This window comes from Zeus faber (assembly GCF_960531495.2).
Source record: "Zeus faber genome assembly, chromosome: 4".
Lineage (NCBI taxonomy): Eukaryota > Metazoa > Chordata > Actinopteri > Zeiformes > Zeidae > Zeus > Zeus faber.
The window spans coordinates 29,823,237-29,849,128 of NC_137191.1; the positions used below are offsets into that span (position 1 = coordinate 29,823,237).

General features: G+C 42.7%; 1 protein-coding gene across 1 annotated transcript in view; it reads right to left on the reverse strand.

Annotated features, from left to right (window-relative positions):
- Positions 1 to 25,892, reverse strand: part of LOC307228716 (dolichyl-diphosphooligosaccharide--protein glycosyltransferase subunit TUSC3) — a 137,351-nt gene that overhangs the window by 44,786 nt on the left and 66,673 nt on the right. Inside the window, exons 4-6 of the mRNA XM_079998482.1 lie at positions 23,726 to 23,866; positions 14,277 to 14,417; positions 13,742 to 13,831 (exon numbers count right to left, since the gene is read on the reverse strand). Of these exons, the coding sequence (XP_079854608.1) occupies positions 13,742 to 13,831; positions 14,277 to 14,417; positions 23,726 to 23,866 (372 nt within the window). The remainder of the gene's footprint in view (positions 1 to 13,741; positions 13,832 to 14,276; positions 14,418 to 23,725; positions 23,867 to 25,892) is intronic.

Below are 25,892 nucleotides of genomic sequence, written 5' to 3' on the forward strand. Positions count from 1 at the left end.
TTGACATCATGAGACCAAGACGACACCTAACAATTGATCAACAGTACCTGGCCATTGTGAGGCTTCAAACAGGATGTTCTCAGAGGGAAGTGGCCACTGAGCTTAGAGTGTCACAGAGTGTCATCAGCAGGTTGCAACAGAGATACAGAGAGACTGGAAGAGTCACAGAAAGGCATAGACGTGGACGTCCTTTGGCCACATCCCACACTGATGACCGCTTCATTGTGAACAGTGCCCTGCGGAAGTGGATGATGAATGCCACTCAACTACAGGCACATTTAAGGGAGGTGAGAGGCACCCAAGTGTCACGTCAGACTATTCAAAACCATTCAAAATCAGCATGGTCTGCATGCTAGACGACCTGCAAGGGTACCTGACCACACCACCAAGCACAGGCATCATCGTCTTGCACGGGCCAGGGAGCATTTACGCTGGACGAGGGACCAGTGGCCTCAGTGCTGTTCTCTGATGAAAGTCGATTCACGTTGAGCGGATATGATGGCCGCCAACGATGTTGGAGACGTCAAGGAGAGCGCTATGCATCAGCCACTGTTTTCACCAGACGAGCCTTTGGTGGTGGTGGTGGTGTTACAGTGTGGGCAGGTGTGTCTAGTCAATACAGAACTGCCCTACACTTTGTGAATCGTACAGTGACAAGCCCATACTACCTGAATAACATCATTAATCCAGTCATTGTGCCCCTGCTTCAACAACATGGGCCTAATTTCATCTTCATGGACGACAATGCTCCAGCTCATCGAGGTGGCATCATTAGGGAATGGCTGCTGGAGACTGGGGTACCTCAAATGGAGTGGCCTGCACTTTCTCCAGACCTGAATCCCATAGAAAACCTATGGGATCCGCTGAGTCGCCGTGTAGAGGCTCTTCACTCTGTACCCCAGAACCTCAATGACCTGAGGGCCACCCTTCAAGAAGAGTGGGGGGGCCATGCCTCAGCAGACAATAAGTCGACTTGTGAACAGCATGAGACGTCGTTGTCAAGCTGTACTTGATGCTCAAGTTTACATGACAAGTTATTGAGACATTGACATTTTTTGTTGTGGTAAACCCACCACTGTTGTTGGCTTTTGTTTCAATAAATTGTTTGGGATGAGGAAATCACCATTGCATGCTTCTACTTAAATGCCCTACTTTCATGATATAATATCACTGTAGCGTGAACTTTTTCACATTTTCCATAAATGTCACCTGAAAGCCAAATATCCCTAACTTTTTGTGAGTAGTGTATATAAAAACAGTTCACACAGACACACTTGTTAAAAATTGGTTCTCCAAAACCGGTGTTCCTGAAGTGAGGACATCCAAGTTTTTATTTTTATTTTCTATTTTCTCCATTGCCATTTTCATCATAGACTCTTCAGCACGAGAACCTTTCACTCGATTCAACCTGGCATCTGGGTAATCTCTGCGCTCCTATACGACACAGCATAGTTTTGACGGCTCCCCGCTGCTTGAGAACATGCAGCCTCATTCGGCAGACACTCATCTAATTGGCTCAGAATACAACAAAAAAAAAAAAAAATCGTTTTAAAACGTGTTACATACTCCACACGCAATTTTGTCAACCTAGTAATTTATGACTTTAAAAATTGGCATTTGGCAAGCATTTCAATGTTTTAAATCAGCTATTCCCAGACTGAGTAACCTGTAGTGACGTCAGGGGCACGCCAACAAAAATTGTGACTTACATTTTTAAACAGTCCAGGGCTCAAGAGTAACTCTTGACCCGGGACGTATTTTTGTAAAAAGATTTAAATTTTAAAATAAAACCATTTTCCCATAAACTGGCAAATGACAAATTGTGTGGAGTGTGCATCTATAACTGTGACCGCAGCGTCTGGCTGTTTGTAGAGAGAGTGCGCAAGTTTCGCTGGTGATGAAAGGTTTGACTTTTTTTTTAAACTGACGATTCACTCAGTAAAATCCATCTCCATTTTCTTCATACTCTTCAGAACGAGAACCTTCTACTTGATATAACCTGCCATCTGGGTAATCTCTGCGCACCTCATCATACAGCACAGCATCATTTTGATGCTCCTGCTGCTTGACAACATACAACCTTACTGAGCAGATACTCAGACCATTGAATTGGCTGAGAATACAACAAAAATTTGAAAATAATGTTTTAAAATGTGTTACATACGCCACAGGCAATTTAGTCTTGCAAGAAATGCATGACTCCAAAAACTGGCGTTTGGCAAGCATTATATATATAAATGTATATATACACACACAGTAGGAGCCACTTGAAGAAGGCTCTACTAGCTGGTTGACAGCTGAATTGCAAGCAGCTTACAGTCAGCTTTCAGCCAACCACCATGTGGCTCCCAGCCGGCTGCCATTTGGCTGGGATAGCCCCTCCTTCTCATGTGTCCTGACAGGGCTTGTTTAACTTTGACTGTAAACACGCCCATTTATTCAATTGCAGTATGTCACCTTGAGATGGCGCAAACTTCACAAAAAACACACATTCCCGAGAGATTTCAGATTTTCAACCCTAACGCATTACCTAAGATATTGTCGTTTGAACCCTGACCAGAGGTCATTTTTCAAAGTTCAATTATTTTTTTGTCATATGAATGAGAACAGGTCTTGATGCTGTATTTTAATCTACATATTGCACAGCCTTTTAATTTCAAAATGGGAGCGTTTTTTTTTTTACATTTTTAACATTATAAGTTCAATAACTTTGTAATGAGAGCACTCAAACTAGGTCTATGTAATTTTAGTTTCAAGATTATTGTCAAATACTTGATAACAATGCAAACATCATTGTCAGTAATGAGATTCTTAGTCTCAGAGCCAACTCAGCTTTACATAATGTGTAAAATAAGGGTAGTGATTAAGATAAACCAGTATTAAAAACAGAATTTAAGGAATATTTAAACAGTTAATAAAAATAATAACACAAGTAATATACAAGTATTTACCTAAAAGAAAGATAAAATAAAATGCAGATAATAATGACAGTGGGTAAACTTGAATAGTCTTGGGCCTCAACAATGCAGTGTCATACTGAATGGGAAGATAGACAGTGTCGGATGGACAAACACTGCAATATACTACTAAGAGGTAAGACAAAACAGGTATGCAATACAATACTTGATACATTAAAGTGACTAGTTTTAGGGTTTTACTAGCCTCTTTTTAAAGTGGCTAAGTGTGTGGATTTATAGGTTCTAGTCTTTGGCCTTTTGATTTCAAAATAAGGGTTTCTGAACTATCACATTTTTATTTTACTTCAAATAATTGTGAAGGATCACAATAACCCCCCCCATTCATTTAATAGATTTATTTTCCAGATTTCAGAAAAACAACAATGGCACAAAAAATGTGAAAAATCAATCAATAAAAGTTGATTGAATAAAATCAACAGCAGGTAAATAATAATAATTTGTAAAAACGTTAAAGAGACTAAACAGTATATGGGTCCTTCTGAACACTCAAGATTGTTTTATTGTTGATACAGTTTAAACACCATAGTTTACTTTACGGATTAGTTGCTAACTATTAAATAAATTGCCATATAGTAAACTGGATATTTGATTCCCGCTCTACAGAAAGGAATTTTCACCTCTCAGTGAGAAAGGGGTGGATTGCTCCATTGGAGTGTGGAGATTTTGGCCAATGGGTCTGTGTCTGTAGACAGTATGTATGTGTGACAGGTGTGTCATACAAGTCTCCTAGCACAAAATAACTATTTTAAAAATCTCACAATCACACATTGGATAAAAATGATGGATCACATCTACAACGTGATTACATCAATGATCAGCCATTAAGTGCAAACAAATAGATGGCCCAAGGCTTTACCTGCGGTTTGCGCCATAGTCACTCAAAAAATGTGTACTGCAGAAATTAGAAACAAGTGCTGTATCCTTATGTAAAAGTTGTAGACTGCGAGGCTCCTATACAAATGATTATATAAAAAGTAGGAAAGTAGGAAGCAATAGGTAAAACAGCAAAAACATGTGATAAACATTAAAGGGTGATGCAGCAATACCGATAAAAAGGATCTCATACAGTCAATAGTCATAATTAACAGATCAGGTCAATTACACTGTGTGCACGTGTGCATTAGTTGTCGTTCTGAAAAGCAACGGAGATCGATAGATACTAATAATATACTTCAAATAAGTATTTCCATAGAGTGGTAGTAGTAATAAAAAATAATAACTTATAAGGTGCGCACACGGCACACTGTAGGACAAAACCCTGCTCCAGTTAGGTTCACCTCTCACACAATGAGTTGAAGACTACAAAGTGTTGAAGATAGCATGATTGTATTCATTAATGTATCAATTTGCAGTAAAGCAGCGGAAATGTACATTATGCTTAACTGTACACATGCTGTATAACAGGCATCAGTAGTTCATCCTTAGATTTTCCCCTAACCCTGGTCTTAATCTGAGGTAGGGCTTAGGCCTTTATTTGTTTGTGTTAACCACACCCCCGGTATTTATGAGAGGCCCATTATTTATTTGAGTACCCATTTATATTTGAGTAAATATGGTAACTCAAATACATGAGTTACCTTCTCTTCTAAACCTTACACTCTTATTATGTACATTATCACCTCAATGCTAACCCTGGTATTTGTTGTTGTTTTCATGTCATTCATTGTCTCAAGCTCATTCAATCGTCACAGAAAACACAGAGGACTGTATTTTTGAAAGTTTTGTGTTTATTTTATTCAAGCACAGTATGGAACCAGGTGAGAATGGCACACTATTATTTTATATACAGTGGGGCAAAAAAGTATTTAGTCAGCCACCAATTGTGCAAGTTCTCCCACTTAAAAATATGAGAGAGGCCTATTATTTTCATCATAGGTATACCTCAACTATGAGAGACAAAATGAGAAAAAAAATCCAGAAAATCACATTGTCTGATTTTTAAAGAATTGATTTGCAAATTATGGTGGAAAATAACTATTTGGTCAATACCAAAAGTTCATCTCAATACTTTGTTATATACGCTTTGTTTGCAGTGACAGAGGTCAAACGTTTTCTGTAAGTCTTCACAAGGTTTTCACACACTGTTGCTGGTATTTTGGCCCATTCCTCCATGCAGATCTCCTCTAGAGCAGTGATGTTTTGGGGCTGTTGCTGGGCAACACGGACTTTCAACTCCCTCCAAAGATTTTCTATGGGGTTGAGATCTGGAGACTGGCTAGGCCACTCCAGGACCTTGAAATGCTTCTTACGAAGCCACTCCTTCGTTGCCCGGGCGGTGTGTTTGGGATCATTGTCATGCTGAAAGACCCAGCCACGTTTCATCTTCAATGCCCTTGCTGATGGAAGGAGGTTTTCACTCAAAATCTCACGATACATGGCCCCGTTCATTCTTTCCTTTACACGGATCAGTCGTCCTGGTCCCTTTGCAGAAAAACAGCCCCAAAGCATGATGTTTCCACCCCCATGCTTCACAGTAGGTATGGTGTTCTTTGGATGCAACTCAGCTTTCTTTCTCCTTCAAACACGACAAGTTGAGTTTTTACCAAAAAGTTCTATTTTGGTTTCATCTGACCATATGACATTCTCCCAATCCTCTTCTGGATCATCCAAATGCTCTCTAGCAAACTCTTGCAAAATCTTGCTTGTTTGTAGGTGACCAAATACTTATTTTACCAAGGAATTTACCAATTAATTCATTAGAAATCCTACAATGTTATTTCCTGGATTCTTTCCCCCCATTCTGTCTCTCATAGTCGAAGTGTACCTATGATGAAAATTACAGACGTCTCTCATCTTTTTAAGTGGGAGAACTTGCACAATTGGTGGCTGACTAAATACTTTTTTGCCCCACTGTATATACACACAGTATATACACTACTCACAAAAAGTTAGGGATATTTGACTTCCGGGTGAAATTTATGGAAAATGTAAAAAGTTCACGCTACAGTGATATTAAATCATGAAAGTAGGGCATTTAAGTAGAAGCATGCAATGGTGATTTCCTCATCTCAAACTATTATTTGAAACAAAAGCCAACAACAGTGGTGGGTTTACCACAACAAAAAATGTCAATGTCTCAATAACTTGTCATGTGCCCTTGAGCATCAATTACAGCTTGACAACGACGTCTCATGCTGTTCACAAGTCGACTTATTGTCTGCTGAGGCCTGGCACCCCACTCTTCTTGAAGGGCGGCCCTCAGGTCATTGAGGTTCTGGGGTACAGAGTGACGAGCCTCTACACGGCGACTCAGCTGATCCCATAGGTTTTCTATGGGATTCAGGTCTGGAGAAAGTGCAGGCCACTCCATTTGAGGTACCCCAGTCTCCAGCAGCCGTTCCCTAATGATGCAACCTCCATGAGCTGGAGCATTGTCGTCCATGAAGATGAAATTATGCCTGTGTTGTTCATGCAGGGCCACAATGACTGGATTAATGATGTTATTCGGGTAGTATGGGCTTGTCACTGTACCATTCACAAAGTGTAGGGCAGTTCTGTATTGACTAGATACACCTGCCCACACTGTAACACCACCACCACCACCAAAGGCTCATCTGGTGACAACAGTGGCTGATGCATAGCGCTCTCCTTGACGTCTCCAACATCGTTGGCGGTCATCATTTCTGCTCAACGTGAATCGACTTTCATCAGAGAACAGCACTGATGCCACTGGTCCCTCGTCCAGCATCAATGCTCCCTGGCCCATGCAAGACGATGATGCCTTTGCCTGGTGGTGTGGTCAGGTACCCTTGCAGGTCGTCTAGCACGCAGACCACGCTGATGGAAACGGTTTTGAACTGTCTGACGTGACACTTGGGTGCCTCTCACCTCCCTTTAATATGCCTGGAGTTGAGTGGCATTCATCATCCGGTTCCACAGGGCACTGTTCACAATGAAGCGCTCATCAGTGTGGGATGTGGCCAAAGGACGTCCACTTCTATGGCTTTCTGTGAATTCTTCCAGTGTCTCTGTATCTCTGTTGCAACCTGTTGATGACACTCTGTGACACTCTAAGCTCAGTGGCCACTTCCCTCTGAGAACATCCTGTTTGATGCCTCGCAAGGGCGAGGTACTGTTGATCAATTGTTAGGTGTCGTCTTGGTCTCATGATGTCAAAATGTGAACAGCATGATGAAGAGGACTGTTTAAATACCAATTCTAATTGAACCAGGAAATGTATTGGACGATTCATGGATCAAACACCTGTTGTGAATTTTGCCGTTCAGCTCCTTGTTAGAGAACAGCAAGTTGTGCAAAAAGTACTGAAACATTGAACAGTTGGACATGTGCATTCAAAAGTTTAGAGAAGGTCAAATTACGTTCACCTGTAAAGGTTATAGTGCATTTTAGGTTCATCCTGAAATTTTACCCGAAAGCCGAATTTTTTATGAGTAGTGTGTATTTATGTATATATATATATATATATATTTATATATATATATTTCATAAAGCACGGGCTTTCGCGCTTGGGGATTTTCTGTTTCATTCGATTAAAATCGACAATAAAAATACCATTTTTATTTTATTATTTGTCCCATCACCGGCACATCCATCACTGAAGGTTCAGTCCCTGTCCGGGAATAGGAGCTGAATAAGTTGCTCAAAAGGAGTTCTGAGAACAACGATCGTGCCTACAGTAGTTCCTGCCGTGCGAACACAACAAAAGAGACTGTTCCTCAAAAAGGTCCTAGAACTATGAAAAGGTTCCTGCAGTACGAAAATGCACAATATGGCGACTTTTGCGATACATTAAGTATTGCGATTATATTTGTTGCGATATTTCTTATTTATTTTATGTAAATTATAACACCTGTTACACACAGATACAAACATTGTTTTCATTTGCTTCATTCAATTAAATACATCTACAATGAAAAAAATACTGATTCATTCATTCTTTCAAACCATTTCTTCTTTAAAATCAGAGATGTACAGTATATATTGATTCAAATAGATGTACAGAAAAATTTACAAAATTTCTTCATCAAGGGGGATATAATGACTGGGATATCACAGATCTGCCTGGGCCCTGTCATGTTCCAGTTGCCCTCTCCAAATTGCTCCGACTATATATATATATATATATATATATATATATATATATATATATATATATATAATGATAACGTATTAGATCAGCTATTCCAAAACTGGGGTGATGTCAGGTTTGACTCTTTTTTTGAGAGTCCTCACGATTCACTCAGTAAAAAGAGTCGTTCCCAGATTTGCATCACAAAGTTCCGTGTGGCTGCAGGTGGCTTGCCAGTCTTAACACAGACTGTTAACATGGAGACAACTGTCTTACATGGTATACAATATAGATATCCAGACGTCTAGATATGATCTCCAAACAAACTTAATTATAAAGAAGTATAGTTATAATTGCAAGCAAAATGAATGAATCACTGACATTCAAATTAATTTATTTATCATCTAATTGGTCTATCCTTAATCTACATTGGTTAAAGAAACTATACTTTCAGTCAACATGCATGAAAGCAAATACTTATACGTATACCTAATCCTTTGAATTGTCTTGCATTTATGCCAAGGATCTAGGGATGCCTTTTAACTTATTATAATGTACTTGTGAAGTAATCACAATGTGAAGAAACAACATTTTAAATTTGAGACAATCCATGTTAACTTTGGGATGGTTAAAATTGTTTTTCGGGACAGTGGTGAAAATAATTAGTCTCGAGCTATTATGAGCCAGTCCATTTCAATTTAAAAACTGGGCAACATATTTGGGTGATTTTTGTTTTTTCTCGCTTGAATGAACTGAATGGTAAACAATTGAAGACTGAAACTTCCCAATTCACAATTTCACAAGCTGGTGCGCAAATATGGTTTTATGTGAGATGACTCAATAAGGAGCAAAATTATTGAAAACTCACATATAGGCTTATATGCTAGAGGGAGTACCCAACTGGATGTTGAATGTGTGAAGGGGTACCAGACTTTAAAAAGTTTGGGAACCACGGTATTATATAATGATATTATATTATCATTTGTATTTTTAAGTATTTTAGAGAAGAAAGTCCTCGCAAGCACATGCTGGCGACAATAAGGGATATGGGAATCCAGAGAGAGATAGAGGAATACAGTTTGGCTGTTGTGGTGTAGGGGTGGTGTGGTTTGAGCAGCCACATCTGTCTTGGGTCGAGAGAATTTGGCCCAGGATCAGTGTTGCTGTACACCTGTTGCTCGTTAGACCAATCAATGAGCAACAGGTAAAACCCCCATCCCCACACACACACACACAGGAGAGGAGCCCTTTTCATGACATGTTTTACATCTGCTCCGGCTTGTTCCACCTTGCCCACTCTGCAATAAAACTGGTAATTTTCAACCAAAGCGCTCTGTGTCGGAGGGCCCTGAAAACGCCACTTGGGTGGTGTGTGGCAGGCAAAACTGCCACAGCCGTTTATCAGTCATTCTGACACACCTCTTCAGTCAATGACCAGTTTCTCACCAGCAGTGTGTTCCTCTGCTTTGGTTTCAGTTGGGGTTTCTCATGTTTGATGTCATGTCTGGATGAAAAGCACGCACGCATGCACACACACACACACACGCACACGCACACACACACACACACACACACACACACACGCACACGCACACGCACACGCACACGCGCACACAGTCTGGTCTGGGCTTAGGTGAGAGTGATGTGTCTTCAGGCTGATATTAAGACACTGTGACTGCTCCCAGCTGTCCATTACGCTCTCTCTCACTCACACACACACACACACCCACCCACCCACGGTGGCCAGGTGTTGACCTGCTGACAGCTGGTACAGAGTGTTTTACTACAGGCCAAAAGCCTCAGCCCTCCACAGATGGTGTTGCGGCTGATCCATCTACACAACTAACACACACTTCGCAACACAGCAACTATACTATGCAACAATGATCTGCCCTTACCCACAGGCCGCAATAATGAAATAATAACCATTACCAGACAAGCAAGCATACAAGCAGTGACACGACTGCATAAACAAATCACAAAATTACAAATAATAGTAAAAATGCCAATTAAAGATATTAGGGGCAGTCGCGCAAAAATAAATCTTGCCCGGCCAAAAGCATGTATTTTTGCCTCGAGCAAACGACTGGTCGTTTTTTCTTAAAGACACAGACGGTATATACTACTTATAATATTCTAAGATCCCATCAAGTCAAGTCACTTGACTCAAAAAAAACCCAGTAATTAACCCAAAGTGCTTTCAGTCTTGGTAGCGATTAACAATACAAGAGATATGTGAATAAAAGGAATAAGGGGAATGTGGTAAAAGCACATACATAAGAAAAATAAAAGGAATAATCCATAAAAGGCAAGACTAAAATGGAAAACACATAAAACAGGAGGACTTAATGTGGGACGGGAGACTGTTCCAGAGCTTGGGAGCAACAGAAAAGGCCCAATGACCTTTGGTTTTGAGTGGGGGACTGAGAGGAGATGTTGTGAGGATGACCTCAGTGACCTGGAGGCAGAATATGGAGTTAGCAGATCAGTAATGTACTGTGGATCTCATCCATTTAGGGGTTTAAAAACAAATAGTAAAAATTTAAAAATAATCCAGAACTTTACTGGCAACCAATGCAATTGCGCCAGACCAGGAGTGATGTGTTCTATATTATTTGTACCAGTTAAAAGTCTAGCAGCTGCATTTTGAACCACTTGAAGTCGAGAGAGGGTGGAGTGGGCCAACCCCATGTACAGGGAATTACAGTAGTCTAGCCGAAAGGTGATAAAAGCATGGACAACTGTTTCCATGTCTTGATGATATAAAAAAAAAATAATAATTTGGCTATGGTTCTTATCTGATAAAAGCTGCCCTTCACAACACGACTGACTTGTTTGTTAAAATTTAAAGAAGTATCAAAGAAGACAACGAGATCTTTAACTGCATTCTGCAAAGTTGCAGATAGGGGATCAAGCACATTGCTTAGGCTAGTGGCGGAGATAGGAGGGACAAATATAATTACTTGCGTTTTGTTTTCATTTAGTTGAAGGAAGTTCCCCGCCATCCAACATTTGATATCATCGAGGCAGTTAAGAGGTTATTCAGTGAGCAGGCGCTGTCAGGTGTAACTCGTAGTAATACTGTGTGTCATCCGCATAACAGTCATACAGAAAATTGTATTTCTCAAGGACAAAGCCAATGAGAAGCATGTATAATGAGAATAAAAGAGGCCCTAAAATTGAGCCTTGGGGGATGCAACATTTAATGGGAGCAGGGGATGAAGAACAGTTTCCTATTCTAGCTGAAAAGGCTCTTATCTCAGGTAGGAGGTACACAATTTTAACACTGGGTCCTGCAGATCAACTTCGCCCTCCAGGAGTTCTCAAAGAATGTCATGGCCGACGGTATAAAATGCTGCACTGAGATCGAGCATAACTAAAATGGCACAAAAACCAGAATGGACAGAGAGAAGGATGTCGTTACGTACCTTCAGCAGAGCGGATTCCGTACCATGCAGTGCTCTAAAACCAAACAACTTTTTCCAAAATCTCAGAAATAAATGGTAGCTTGGAGATGGGCCTGTAGTTTTATGTTCATTGGCTTCTAGGCTTGATTTCTTCAGTCGGGGTTGAACAATTGCATGGTTAAAACTGGAAGGGATGACTGCATTTATTAAAGAGCTATTAATTACAGCCAAAATAGGGGGACAGATTGTGACAAAAACTTCCTTAAAAAGGCGTGACGGTTTAATGTCCAAGGGTTAGGTAGGTGGGGTTCAAATGTGAGACCACCTCAGACAGCTGGAAGGATGACACTTGGTTGAAACTACTGGAGGCGGCTGACTGAATGATGTGGCTCAGAGGGATCAGGGTCTGGGGGTGAGATGTGAGATCTTATGCTGTCAATTTTGTCAATGAACAAATTCAGAAACTTCTCAGGGGTTTCAGTGGTGGAAGCGGAGGCAGCAACATTTAACATTGAGTTCACAGTGTTGAACAGTATTTTAGGTTTGTGGGCATTTTTATTAATTAGACCAGCATAATATTGTGCCTTAGCTGTCTTAACAGAGCTAAGATTTGTTTGCTGTTTGCTGTTGGAGGTTGGAGGAGATAAAAGTTGGAGGAGAAAAAAACGTTAAGGCTCCGGGAGGCAAATCTTTCCAAATCTTGCGACTAGTTTCGGAGACGACCCTACAGGTCTGTCTGACCAATACGAAAAAATGCATACACCACTATCTTTCAATAAAAAGAAGACATCTGCATAGAGCTTGTCACATTTGTTTAAATAAGGAGCCCTTACAAACAAAAGCTACAAGGGGGAGACAGGGGTCATTAAATAAATAAATAAATGAATGAATGAATAATAAAAGAACAAATGCCAGGCATCACTCTGGTATTATAAGGTGCTATCAGCCAAATACACATTTTCAATAGTATAAACACACAGCCTCATTTTAGTTGCATGGCTATAGATAAATAGATAGAAGATATAACTTTTTTTTCCAAAAGGTGAGCTGATAAGAGTCCACTTAACTCCCAAATTCCATTTCAACCCCTCCCTTAGTGGTATGGCCAATAGGCTGAAGTGTAATTGCGGGTGCTTTTATTTAGGACAAAACAAGCTAAGACTAGGGGACAAGGGGGTTTTAACATGTTTATGCCATCAGGACTTTCAATGAGAAATGGCATGTCATGTAGTGGGGATGGTTGCTCAGGAGGTAGAGCTGGTGGTCTAGTGATCCAAAGGTTGCTGGTTCGATCCCAGGCTCCTCCTGCTAGCATGCTGTAGTGTCCTTGAGCAAGACACTTAACCCCTAATTGCTCCTGATGGCTGCGTCCGTCGGTGTTTGAACAATTGTAAGTCGCTTTGGATAAAAGCGTCTGCTAAATGACTAAATGTAAATGTAAATGTCATGGCGGCAATAATTCATTTTCAACGGCTCTTACAACACAAAAACTGGATTTGGATAAATTAAGGGCCACTTACGTTTAGGCCCGGATGACGAGATGGATTTGATTACATCATAGAAGATCAAGTATAATTTGCGCTGTTAGCTTTCAAGGAGAAAAGTCATTAAATTGGCAATGAAGTCGCTTAGTTGGCCACAATGTTCCAGCATCAGCATCACATGAGCACAAACAGCAGCTTTGGGCCACTCCTAATGGGTCAGAATACTCAGAGGGCAGTTTGTTTATATTGCTCTGGAATATTCCCCAATTTAGGCACTGTATTTCACTATAATGCCTGCCAGCCTAGCCAAGTTTGGCTTACAAAACAAACCAAAACTTTAAATTCATGCAGACTACATCAAACCAGACACAGCTGCATCTGGAAACTACAATCTAGAAAACATTCAGCAATTTGAAAATCACACGTCAAATCCGTGGACAGAAATTTGTGCCGTATTCAAAATCACCCATATTGGGAAGAGCAACACCTTCATTGCATTGTTTTTGCATCGCTTTATCTGGGTTCTGAAAATAAAAGAGGGGATTTGCTTTGAAACAGTGAAATGCTGAATTCCCGTCAGGATTGTCTGAAAAGCGCCTTGTAATGCAATCCATTCATCTACAGCGTTCCACCGCGTGGTAGTTTACATGTGACAAAATTAGATCCCAATCATATTGTTGCATTCCTCCAAATGCTGCTGACGTCATCACTGCAGCAAGCGTGCCCAAATGAAAAGTTGGCATTGTCCAAGCACAGTTATCAACCTAACTTTGTACAGGGTTGATGGAAGAAAGGAAATAAGGAAAAAGGTTAAGAAAGAAGTATGGTATAGAGTATACGTACCACTTGTCCGTTCTGTGGGTTCTTATGAGCATAGGGAGGCCCTCTGATGTGGTTCCACATCTGACCTGACGTCATGGCAAACACCACACACTAAGGGGGAGAGAGAGAGAGCAGTGAGTCATAGATATTCTTTAACCCTAAACCACTGGGGGTTCTCAGACCTCATGCTGTACCAGTCTAAAACCAAGAGAAATCTGCTACACTGTTCGCTGCGCCAGCTACCAAGTTAACACAATTATTGTAGCTCTTCACCGTGCAACTGCAGAGTTTGAGTCCATTTGGAATTAACTTTTATGCTTTTTGCCGCATTATATGAGTTAATTATATAGTCTGAAATGGAAAGTGGCATCCCAAACTCCAAGGGCTCTTTGAAGTTTCTATTGTGCCTTTGTTTTGCATTGATATTGGTCCTTCTTTCTCCAATTATTTCCCGTCGTGCAAAAAAAACCAGTCCAGTCAAATAAAATATTCTTTGAGTGGATCGTGTATGAGTGTGTTTGTCCTTATCCCGTGTGTGTGTGTCAGTGTGTGTTACCAGCGCAGCCATGGCCCATCCCGTCTTGTTGTAGATGAACTCCAGATTGTTTCTGCGCAGATACAACAGCCCACCGACGAGAGACACCAACAGGGCCAAAGCTATGGTCCCTGAGTAGTTTGGAGGACGGAAGACACGGATCTGGGGGTGTGGGGGGGTGGGGGGCAGAGAGAGAGAGAGAGTCACAGAACAGCATGGACCTTGCTTGGGCAACTGGACCTTGGTTGAACAATATTGGTCTGCATTTTCTTGTCCTGATGAAAAACTGCACATTTGAATCAAATTTACTTCAGTTTTCAAAGACACACAGAGAAAAACACATAGTAAGAACACCTGGGTGTCTCATGCACACAAACACGCGATAGAAGACAGGGATGAGACAAAGGGAAGATAACCGAAGGAAAGAGGAAAAAAAAAAAGTCAGTTCGACAAAGGCGCGAGGAAATCGCAGCCCTGGAAAGAAAAGCCGAGACAGGCTGTAAAACCACCAAGCCGTGAAGACGAAAGCAGAGTTGGATGCGGTCAGAGGAGGAGAGAGGTAGAGAGAGAGCTGCTGCATTCCAGGTTTAAAATCCTGCGGATAGACAAAGAGAGAGGCCGTTGACTAATGGCTTGGCATATAATACACAGTAGAAAAAGGGTAGATCAGAATTCCTTACTTTGGCTGAATTAAAACAGTCAGTGGAGACTTTAATCTGCAGGCTTGTTCGCGGAAAGGCAACGGCTTAGTGGGAATTTTACCTCTATTCAGGTAGACAAAGCTACAAAATCTGTGCTCCTTTGTGTCAGATGTGCCAACCTCGCAGCCCAAGTGCAAACTCTGAAGTGCTTTTCTTTTTTATCCTTTAAGCCATAACCCAAGACCTACCACAGGCTTGCACAAGAAGAATTACAGAGCAAAGAAATCAGGTTGAACTCTGTTTAAATGTTTTAAATGTGTAAAAAGATGACTTTTTTTCCTTGAATGAGGAGCAGTTTTCTACTTATTGTAGAAAATAGAAGTATTAGAATATTAGAATAAGGACTGAAGGACTCGCACCCCCAACCCCACAATTTTAACTGCAATTACCAACATTGAGCACTGGGGATTTTCCGGGGTGGCCGGTCGCTGGCGGGTACGTGTGGGGGCGTGGTTGGGTGGGGGGGCGGTCGGGTGGGCCCCCCCCCCCCGGCCTGGCTGGAGTCCTGACGGCTTGCGCCTGGTGGCTTGGCATGTGCTGCGATCTGGCGGGGCTGCGGAGAGCACCGCCGGGTGCCTTCCGGGGCCCCTGGGGGGAATGCTTGCCGTTGTGGGTGTGGGGGGCAGCTGTCGGCCTTTTGCTCCTGCGGCGTGGCTTCTCTGCGGCGGAGGGCCTGTATACCTGGCGGGCTGCCGGCATCGGCGGGGGGGTGTATCATCGTGGGGCACACGCTGCTACGTGTATGGGCATTTGGCACTCACACCAGGTGGGGCGTCTCCCCCTTGTGCAGGGCGTGGGTGGGCATTGGTGGTACTGCCTGTGGGGCGGGCGGCTCGGTGGGGTGTCGGTCTGTCGCCGTGGGGCCGGGATCCGGGGGTCTCCTCGTGCTCCCTGGGACAGGGTCATGTCCTTTTGGCTGGGCGTGGGGGTTGCTCCACGGCCCTCTGGCTTCTCTGGGGGCCCGGGGGCCTTCTGTGGCCGCAAGGCAGGGTACTTGGGGCTTTCCTGCAGCCGTAGGGTGTCCACAGGGCTGCGGAGTTCGGGGGGGCTTCAAGGCCCCTTCCGCTGCTTGGAGGCGCCGCGACATAATACCGACCTTCTACACCAGTGCCAATGGGGATAAGTCATGTACACTCACCGGTGGACATCTTACACACACACACACACACACACACCGAACACACACACACACACACACACACACACACACACACACACACACACACACACACACACTTCGAGTACACCCCAGCACCTTCCTGGTTGCATTCCTCTCCTTTCCTCCCTCATTTGCTGCCATAACTATGATAAGAAGAGACCACGTGACCAATTGTAGTTCCAGTTTTCCTGGACCTAATTCACTGTTTTTCAATGTTGTCATCCAATGTTTATGTTTTTGTGTAAATGTTGTTTGTTTCTATGTTTATTTGTCTCACCGTGGTGATTCCCCCCCTCTTGGAGTAATGATCAGTTGTTTATAGACCTAAACATGATAAATAGTTCTCCAAAGAGGGGGGTTGGTGGTGGTTCAAGGTTCAAGAGGTTTATTCGTCACATACATATACATACTTTCATACATATATGCAGTGAAATGTAATGCAATGCACCCAGTGATAACACACAATATGTCCTAGGGAAAAATTTCCTTCAAATAGACAAACTAACTGATTCCTAAAACGTAATACAGTAAGTCGAATACTTATAGAATAAAATAAAAATATATAGAATAAAATAAAATACAATAAAATTAAATAAAATGGAATAGATAGAGGGAATATACTTGTGTATATGGAATAGGCAATTATGTATATACAGATTAGTGCATTCAAGTGGCATGTGAATAAAGTGAGGTAGTGTTTGTGGGATAATACAGCACAGTATACAACAGCAATACGGCATCACTGAACAACCCTGAACAGTGACACAGTATGCGGTACAGTATGCTACATATAGAACAGTAAGGTAGTGGAGCCTATGTGTGTGGCTCAGTGAGGACCCCTGGTGAGGTCAGCATTGACAGTTCTAATGGCTTGCGGGAAAAAACTCTGTCTCAGTCTCTCTGTGTGAATACGGAGGCGCTTGCCTGACCGCAGCAGCTAGAACATTCCGTTGTTGGGGTGATGAGGATCCTTCATGATCCTGCGGGCTCTGCTACTACACCTCCTGGTGAATAACTCCTGCAAGGGGAGGAGGGTAGTTCCAGTGGTACGTTCAGCAGAACGCAGGAACCCTCACCGAGACCCGGAATTTCCTCAGCTGCCTGAGGTGGTACAGACGCTGCCTCGCCTTTCTCATCAGAGTTAATGTTTGTAAAGTCCATGTTAAGTCCTCTGTGATGTGGACACCCAGGTACTTGGAGCTGCTCACCCTGTCAACAGAAGTCCCATTAATCACCATGGGCGTGTGCGTCCTCGATTGTAATCCTCGCCTAAAGTCCACAATCAGCTCCTTAGTTTTGATGATGTTGTGTAGGCTGTTGTCCTGGCACCAGCGGGACAGGTCAGCCACCTCCTCGCGGTAGGCCTTCTCATCGCAGTCGGTGATCAGGCCCACGACAACGCTGTCGTCAGCAAACTTGATGATGGTGTTGGAGCTGGACCTGGCCACACAGTCATGTGTGTACAGGGAGTACAGTAGGGGGCTGAGGCCGCAACCCTGGGGGAATCCTGTATTCAGGGTGAGGGAGCTGGACATGTGCCTCCCCACCCTAACCACCTGGGGCCAGGCTGTGAGGAAGTCCAGGATCCAGGCGCACAGCGGAGTATTCAGTCCGAGCTCCTTCAGCTTGACAGCCAGTCTGGTGGGGACTATGGTGTTGAAAGCTGAACTATAATCAATGAACAGCATTCTCACATAGGCCCCCTTCCGGGCATCCAGGTACGTGAGCGTGGTGTGCAGTACCTGGGAGACCGCGTCATCTGTGGATCTGTTCTGCCGGTACGCAAACTGCAACGGGTCCAAGGTGCGGGGGAGGGAGGCGCAGATATAATGTTTAATCAGCCTCTCGAAACACTTCATGACCACCGATGTGTGGGCCATCGGACAGTAGTCATTCAGGCAGGCAGGAGAGGCGATCTTCGGGACAGGAACGACGGTGGACCTCTTGAGGCAAGACGGGACCACTGATTCAGCCAGGGAGATGTTGAATATTGTAGTGAACACCAGAGCTAGCTGGTTAGCACAGGTTTTCAGTACTCGCCCAGATAGGCCTCAGAGCTAGCCTGACCTCATGCACGGACACAGAGTGCGCGCTCATCCCCAGCGGTGTAACTCCAATCAGCCGGCGAGCTAGTGGTGCTGTTGCCAGAGTCAAACCGCGCATAAAAGGAGTTCAGTTGGTTGGCTAGGGAGGCATCCACACTCGTGGCTGGGGAGGAGCTGCTCTTGTAGTTTGTTATCGTCCGCGTCCCCCCGCTCCATCTGTAGCTCCACAGTCTCTCTGTACACCCGTTTAACATCCTTCACTGCCCTCCGCAGATTGTACGACGCCGCTTTGTAATTGTCCATATTTTCTGGATAGAAGACCTTCGTTGTAAGTGACCGTGCGAGCATTCAGAGCGCAGCAGATGGATTTATCAACCCACGGTTTCTGGTTTGGAAATATCCTAACTTTCACCGTGGGAATGATGCTATCTGCTAACGTAGCTACAAAACTCACTGCTACCTCCGTAAACTTGCTGACGTCACTTGAACTTGATTGGAACATGTCCCAGTCTACGTCCGCGAGTGCGTCCTGAAGCACAGCCTCTGATTTGTCCGTCCACTGCTTCACTTCCCTCGTCACCACCAGTTCTCGCGCGATCAGAGGCCTGTAAACAGGAGCCAGCGAGATCGTGGCGTGGTTAGAATTCCCGAAAGCAGGGAGCAAGACGGTCTTGTATCCGTTCTGGTAAGGTGTGTAGCAGTGGTCCAAAGTTCTATCTCCCCTGGTGGCACACGTGATGTGTTGGTGGAAATTAGGCAGAACATTTTTAAGGTTGGCCCTGTTAAAGTCCCCAGTCACCACCACAGCGGTGTCGGGATGTTTGTTTTGAAATCCGCACAACACATCGTACAGGACCGACAGAGCTGTGTCAGTTCTCCATAACCAAAAAGCTGTGCTCTTGTCATTCCACAGGTCGTCCACAGGACAGGGTTATTGCAGCAGTTCTTAATGATTTAAGAATGAATAAAGAGTTGCATTGCAGATTGAGAACTTGAACTCCACTTGCAGACTAACTCTGTCCTGGATGCAATGGCACAAATACTCTGTGTTGTATGCACAGCATGCTGACAGCACAGGTAAAAAAAAAAAAAAAAGAGAATATTAGAATAAGTATGAGAAACTGTTCTGTTGACATTATTTTCATCTGAAATATTAAACCTATGCTGTTGATATATGGGAAGTACCAAAACAATGTTTGTTGATATTGTTGTTATGGGAAGTACTAGAACCATGTTCTTTTGAAACTGTTTTTATGGGATGTCTAAGAACAATGTTTTGTTTATTTTGCTGTTTCGGGAGTAAGAAAAGGAACAATGTTCTCAAGACAGTTGAGAGATCTGACGAGTCAGACTCAGGGTTAATATTGGATATGTGTTGGATGCGATGTGATATACCGAAAAGGGGCCAAAACACAAATTGAAATGTTAAGATTTCAATGCACACTGCTCTAAAATTCTGAGACAAGGAATGAAAAGATATATTAAAAAGATATCTGATTTGGGCCACTTTTACCTGAGATCTAGAAAATTCTAGGGGGATCAGATTTCTGAGAAATATCAAGTATTTCAGCAAAGAATATGTCATCTGCTCCCATAAGTGTTATTGGATTATAACCAGGCAGTCATTCAGGGGAGTGAGTGAAGGAGAGAGAAAATATTGGAGGGCAGAAACCATAAGGAGGTTTATTTGAGTCTGCAGCCTCACCTATGATCGTGTGCACGTCTTTTCGTGTAAAGAGCCTTTAACATAGGACACGGTGTGCACTGTGCTCTAAACTCCATTGTTGTGTATTGCGTGCACCCAAAGTTCAACCTGGTTGAAGTTTGGCGCAGCGCGGCGCACCGTGATGAAATACCGGCTGGGCCAATAGAAACAAGAAGTGAAGCAGACAGGCGGCATCTCTGCAATATGGAGCAGAAACTGATTTTAGCAGTTTCCTACCAACTGAGGAGACCGGGGGTGTTTAAATGCAGTGGAGATTAGCGATGTATGATTAATGGCCAATAAATATTACCTTCAAGACATGATCATGATTATTCCCCGTGTTACTATGTCATTCAAATAATAATAGTATTTGAATGACACAGTAACACAGGGAATAGTATGATACTATTTATTTATTATTAAATATCTGATTATAATACCATATTATATGTTTGCGTGAAGACATTTCATGTGATGATGGTTTTGTTGGAGCAATATTATAATACAATATATAAACATTTACATATCTGTACAGGTACTCCTCACTAAAAGACTGAGTTCTGGTCCTACAACCAGGTCGTTAAGTGAATTGGTGGATAAGCGAGGACCCGTGTTATTTCACGATAAGAGGGCGTGGCCATTGCAAACGCTCGTGTCGTGAATACTGACAGACTGCAGGAACGAGACTGAGAACGGTGATGAGATGTACAGTATATAGTGTACATAATATATATAGTATATATAGTGTTTATAGTATATAAAGGGTGATGCGCGATGAGATGCTTGACGCTGAGACATCGCCAAGCAGCACATTGGTATTGTACACAGCGTGCAATACAGACTGGTCAGAGAGCTGGTCCTAAGCCCGAATGGTCATTAAACAGGTAGGTCGTTACGTGAGGAGAACCTGTATAATAAATGAACATAATATTACATAACGGCCAACCAAATTTCAATTAATAATAATACCTTAAAGACCATTCCTGTAGAATTAATGACATCAGTGAAATTTTCAATCCATAAAATATTTGAGAAGATATAAGATATAACAAGTAAGCCGCCCCGCCCCCATTGCACGAGCTGATGCGTGCTGCACTGCTATCTCCTATGTGAAAGCCCCAGCTCTGCATCTGCGCTACACCAAGCGGCGAACGCAGCGCACGCCCACGTTCTATGTGAAAGCCCTTAAGTGTGTGTATTTGCTGGTCAGTGCACTGAGCGAGGGAGAGAGATCGAGAGAGAGAGAGAGAGAGAGAGAGAGAGAGAGAGAGAGAGAACAAGAGCAGAAACGATCAGAACTATTTGGCAAAAATTAATCATAGGGCTCGATATCATGTTCCATAACGGCCGACATAACGGCCCCAAAACAAATGATTGATGTGGCTGTAAAGCAGTTAGGCCTCCTTCAGTTTCACCATCTATCCTCATCACCATACTTAGGATTGTTTTTTCTTTTTTTTTTTTTTTTTGCGCGAGCACAGGGTTGGTGGGACGCTACATTCAAATGCAGCAGACGGTCATAACGGTCCTCCATTAAATCATCTGTGCTCATTAATTTTAATTTTTTTTATCGAATATCTGTTCTGTTTCCCCCCTCCCTTGAAGTGGGACAGTCACATTGAAGTGTCTGAAAGGTACTGTAGGCTAAGTGTTCCCTGGCCTTCCCTGAAATAAAGAGCCTCTTGAATGTAAAGCAGAGGGCGGATGTGAGCTGTGGGTGCTGGGAACTGCCGGTACTACAGTCTCATTAATCCCCATCACATATTGTCATCTATGAAAACGAAAAGGTAAACGTCAAATAAAGGACAAAATGTTATATATGTTATATCGTAATAGGTCTTTATTTCACCATATAAAATCATATATACTTTCATCATGATATTGACGAATATTGTGGATATCCTCCTCAGTCCACTATAGAATACAGATGGAGTATATAGGTGAGGGAGGTAGAATAGAGGAGAAGTTGTATAGTAGAGGGAGGTAGAGTAGTGGGAGAGTAGTCATAGCATTATAGTAGAGGTAGCTAGGATAGAGGTGGAGCAGGGGTTGAGTAGAGGGAGAGTAGATGGAGAGTAAACATAGATTACAGGGAGGTAGAGTAGAAGTAGAGAAGATGTAGAGGTAGAGTAGATATAGAGTTACAGTAGTGTATAGGTAAGGGAGAGGTAAGTAAATAAAGTGTATTTATATAGCACCAGTCACAAAGTGCTTCACAATTAAATTAATAAAATCAAAGATAAAAACAGATAAAACACACAAGGGGAAACAGACAAGTTAAACCAAAAAAATTCTGGTGTGGTGTGGGGATGGTGTGGTTTGAGCAGCCACACCTGTCCTGGGTCTAGGTAGCTGGGGACCCGGGCTCAGAGTGGCTGTACACCTGTTGCTCGCTGATTGGTCAAACGAGCAACAGGTAAAACCCCCATCCCCACACACACACTCAGGAGAGGAGCCCTTGTCATGACATGCTGTCCATCTGCTCCAGGGCTGGTTCCACCTCGCCCACTCTCTACAATAAACTTGTATGTCTGAAACCCCGTCGTCTGTGTCTCTGTGTCGGAGGTCCCTGAAAAGGCCACTTGGGTGGTGTGTGGCAGACGAAACTGCCACAACTGGGATTTGATGTTCTTCTGTTATCGTGGTCTCCCTCATCAACTCCTTTACTTGGTAATGTCTATGATATCAACATAAAAATTACCCATTTGTCAAAAATGTTGACAAACTACATTTTCCTGCAAAAGCGGTACATTTTGACGGCCATCTTGTGGCGCTGGGATAAGCGGTAGCGCAGTATCCCATGGGAACAGCTTGGGTAGGGAAGTCGGGGTGCTGTCTAATAAAGTGCTGCGTTTGATCTCAACTACATAACAATGACAAAAACAACTTTGAGCAGCACTCACTGTACTTTGCTGTGAAATGTATGAAGGGATGCGTGACCTTAACAGTCAGTTTGTAAAAAGAGGTTTTCCCCTTTGGACTTCCCTCTTAGATGTGTGTCCTATTCTTTCATGTTTCCACTTTTGCTTCTGACAACGGTGCGCGTGAACAGCTAACCTTAAGATGTATGACAACCCAGTACAAGTATTGATATTGAAACCGGGGTAACCTTGGTTGAAGAATGCTTTGATACAAACAGCGTTGCCTCTGCAAACAGAAAATAATTTTAATTAAATTCTGTGCAGTGTGGAACGTTGTCCCATAGCATACAGTATCAAAGAGCATACAGTATGTTGCATTGCTCTCGGTGCTTTTAGTACCTTACAACTTGTATGACTCTTATGAGTAGTCGTGGAGGAGTGGAGTGTTTTTTCTTTCTTTCTTTCTTTCTTTGGGACAAAGGCAGGAAGGGATAAAAGGGAACGCAACAGGCAACTATTTGGGCAATAGGCAAGCATCAACAAGGTAATCAATGGACTAGAATGAATCAGTACCCAAAAAAGATGGGTGTAATTTGTGAAATTTGTGTATAACAAAATTGTGCATAACAAATTAGAGGCAAGCTTTTATGTTTCAGAATTTGTCAATCTTTAAGTTGCATTTTTTAGTAATCTCCTTCAAAAAGTTACGACAAAGTGGAATTGTATTGGCAGCGAGTCTCACTGTTGCCCTCTGCTGGTCAACTGCGAAACATTTTTAAACTGCGTCTTTTCCCCTTCTAAGTCGACGGAGCCAGAGAATTCTGATTAGAAATTTAAAGTCAATATATTTAGTTTAACCTGCAATTTTCTTTTGGTTGCTTTTTAACCCATAATGTCCCTTCTGCACACAGTGTAAAATATATTCAAGACAAACTTTTACATGTCATACTTTTACCACTCTGTCACGACATTATTGATTGAAAGTACATGCACACACACCTGGACGTCGGTGCGATCCGCGATCCACTTGGCCAGCTGCTCGGAGGCGAAGCCAATCCTCTGGAGGTCAAAGGTGTCAGCCCGCTTGGGTTTCCCCTTAGCGGGGAAATGCATGAAGGTGGGGGCGCTGTTCATATTCAGCTGAGAGCGAGAGAGAGAGAGAGAGAGATAGAGAGATCACACCCGCAGAATAATGACTTACTTGTTTTTGTTTTGGCAACATAAAAGTGCAAATTTGTCAAGCCAATAAATCATTTTCAAATTTCGATAATTGAGAATTGAGAGTGGGAGAAAGATAAGAGAAGAGGAGGAAGTGAGGAGGAGAGAAGGCAGGAAGGCAAGAGCGGAGGTTAGCAGTGTGTTCATTTCACAGTAGTTTTCCATTTTTGGGCTTAAGTTATAAAATCATGGGTCTTTAGGACTTGAAAGTGAAGGGATGGGAAGGGAAAAGAGACAGAGAAAGAGAAGATTGTGTGTGTATGTGTGTGTGTGTGTGTGTGTGTGTGTGTGTGTGTGTGTGTGTGTGTGTGTGTGTGTGTGTGTGTGTGTGTGTGTGTGTGTGTGTACTGGTCACGGATATTGGTATTGAATATCAGTTCCCCAAAGTCCCATACCAAGAGCCTTATCCAACAGGTGAAACAATAAAACAACAGGAACTGAAATTTCTGCTTTTTTTGTTAGAGCATGCTGAACCCTGATTAGATGTAACTACAGTGTAGGAGACATAATGATGTTAATTACCTAACCCTAAGCCTGATTACCTATTAAATATTACAGGGTCTGGTATTGTGGTGACTGGCTGGAGTCTCTAACCACCCTGGACTGGTCCCTGCCTCCAGTAGAGGTGTAGGTCTACACCTCTACTGTAAAGTCCCATATGGTCTAGGTATGTGAAATGTGGCCTTGTTAAGACTTAACATGTAATTTTGCACATTTTGTGGACTGTTCTGGACTGCTTTGGGCTACATCGATAGCTTGAGTATCGCACTTTAAATCATCATTTACACGGGACTTCAAATGGGGGGCATGGCCATTGCGAACGCTAGTGTAGTTAATACTGACAGACTGCAGGAACGACACTGAGAACAGTGATGAGATGACAGTGTACAGTATATAGTGTACATAATGTATATAGTGTATATAGTATATATAGTAATATGTTAAAGGGCACGCAGCGCGCACGCCGCGGTGTTGTACGCAGTGTACAATACAGACTGGTCAGAGAGCTGGTCTGAAGTCCGAACGGTCGTTAAACAGGAAGGTCCTGAAGTGAGGAGAACCTGTATTGTGAGCATTGGGATTTTTTCAAAATTCCCTTCAAAGACAGTGGTAATTCATTATTTCAAGATGCTTCTCTCCATCGGCTTCTGTTAACAGTCTTGTTATTTTAGAGAAATGAGCATGTACATTAAAAGAGTGCAGGCTCACAGGAATTAACGAGGTACTATGGCCAACATAAAACAGACTTTCTTCTGAAAGAGCAGACATGCTTGTACTATTTAGGAAAGAGTGTTTTCAACAAAACAGATGTGGTTGGCTTGTATTGGATTTAGGGTGGGGCTCATTTTTAGTTTGCTTAAACCAAGTCGTTCAAGTCCTTGAATGTTTAGGCTATTTCAAGACACGGACCGCAATCATTTAATGGTTAATGGTTAATCCATCCCTTTATCCGTTTTCTCTGCTGTTTGTCCCGGTCAGACCTTTCTGACTATGGGCACAAGGCAGACACACTGGACACACACATTCACTCATCCAGGTTAAATTCAAGAGTCTCTGATTAGTGAGACTGCATTCGAGAAAAGATGAGAACCCAGGTCTGTGGAACTTTGAGGCAACAACGGTACCCTTGCCTTATTTTGACCAACAGCCCAGCGCCTAGGATGAAGAAGAGACTCAAACATACAGCGTACAGTGTATACATTGGATAAGCAGTTCATAGCCTTTAATGGCTCATATTTAAGATAAAGACAATTGTAGTAGAACAATATATGTGTACACACACACACACACACACACACACACACACACACACACACACAAAAAGTTAGGGATATTCGGCTTTCAGGTGAAATTTCAGGATGAACCTAAAATGCACTATAACCTTTACAGGTGAACTTAATTTGACCTTCTCTAAACTTTTGAATGCACATGTCCAACTGTTCAATGT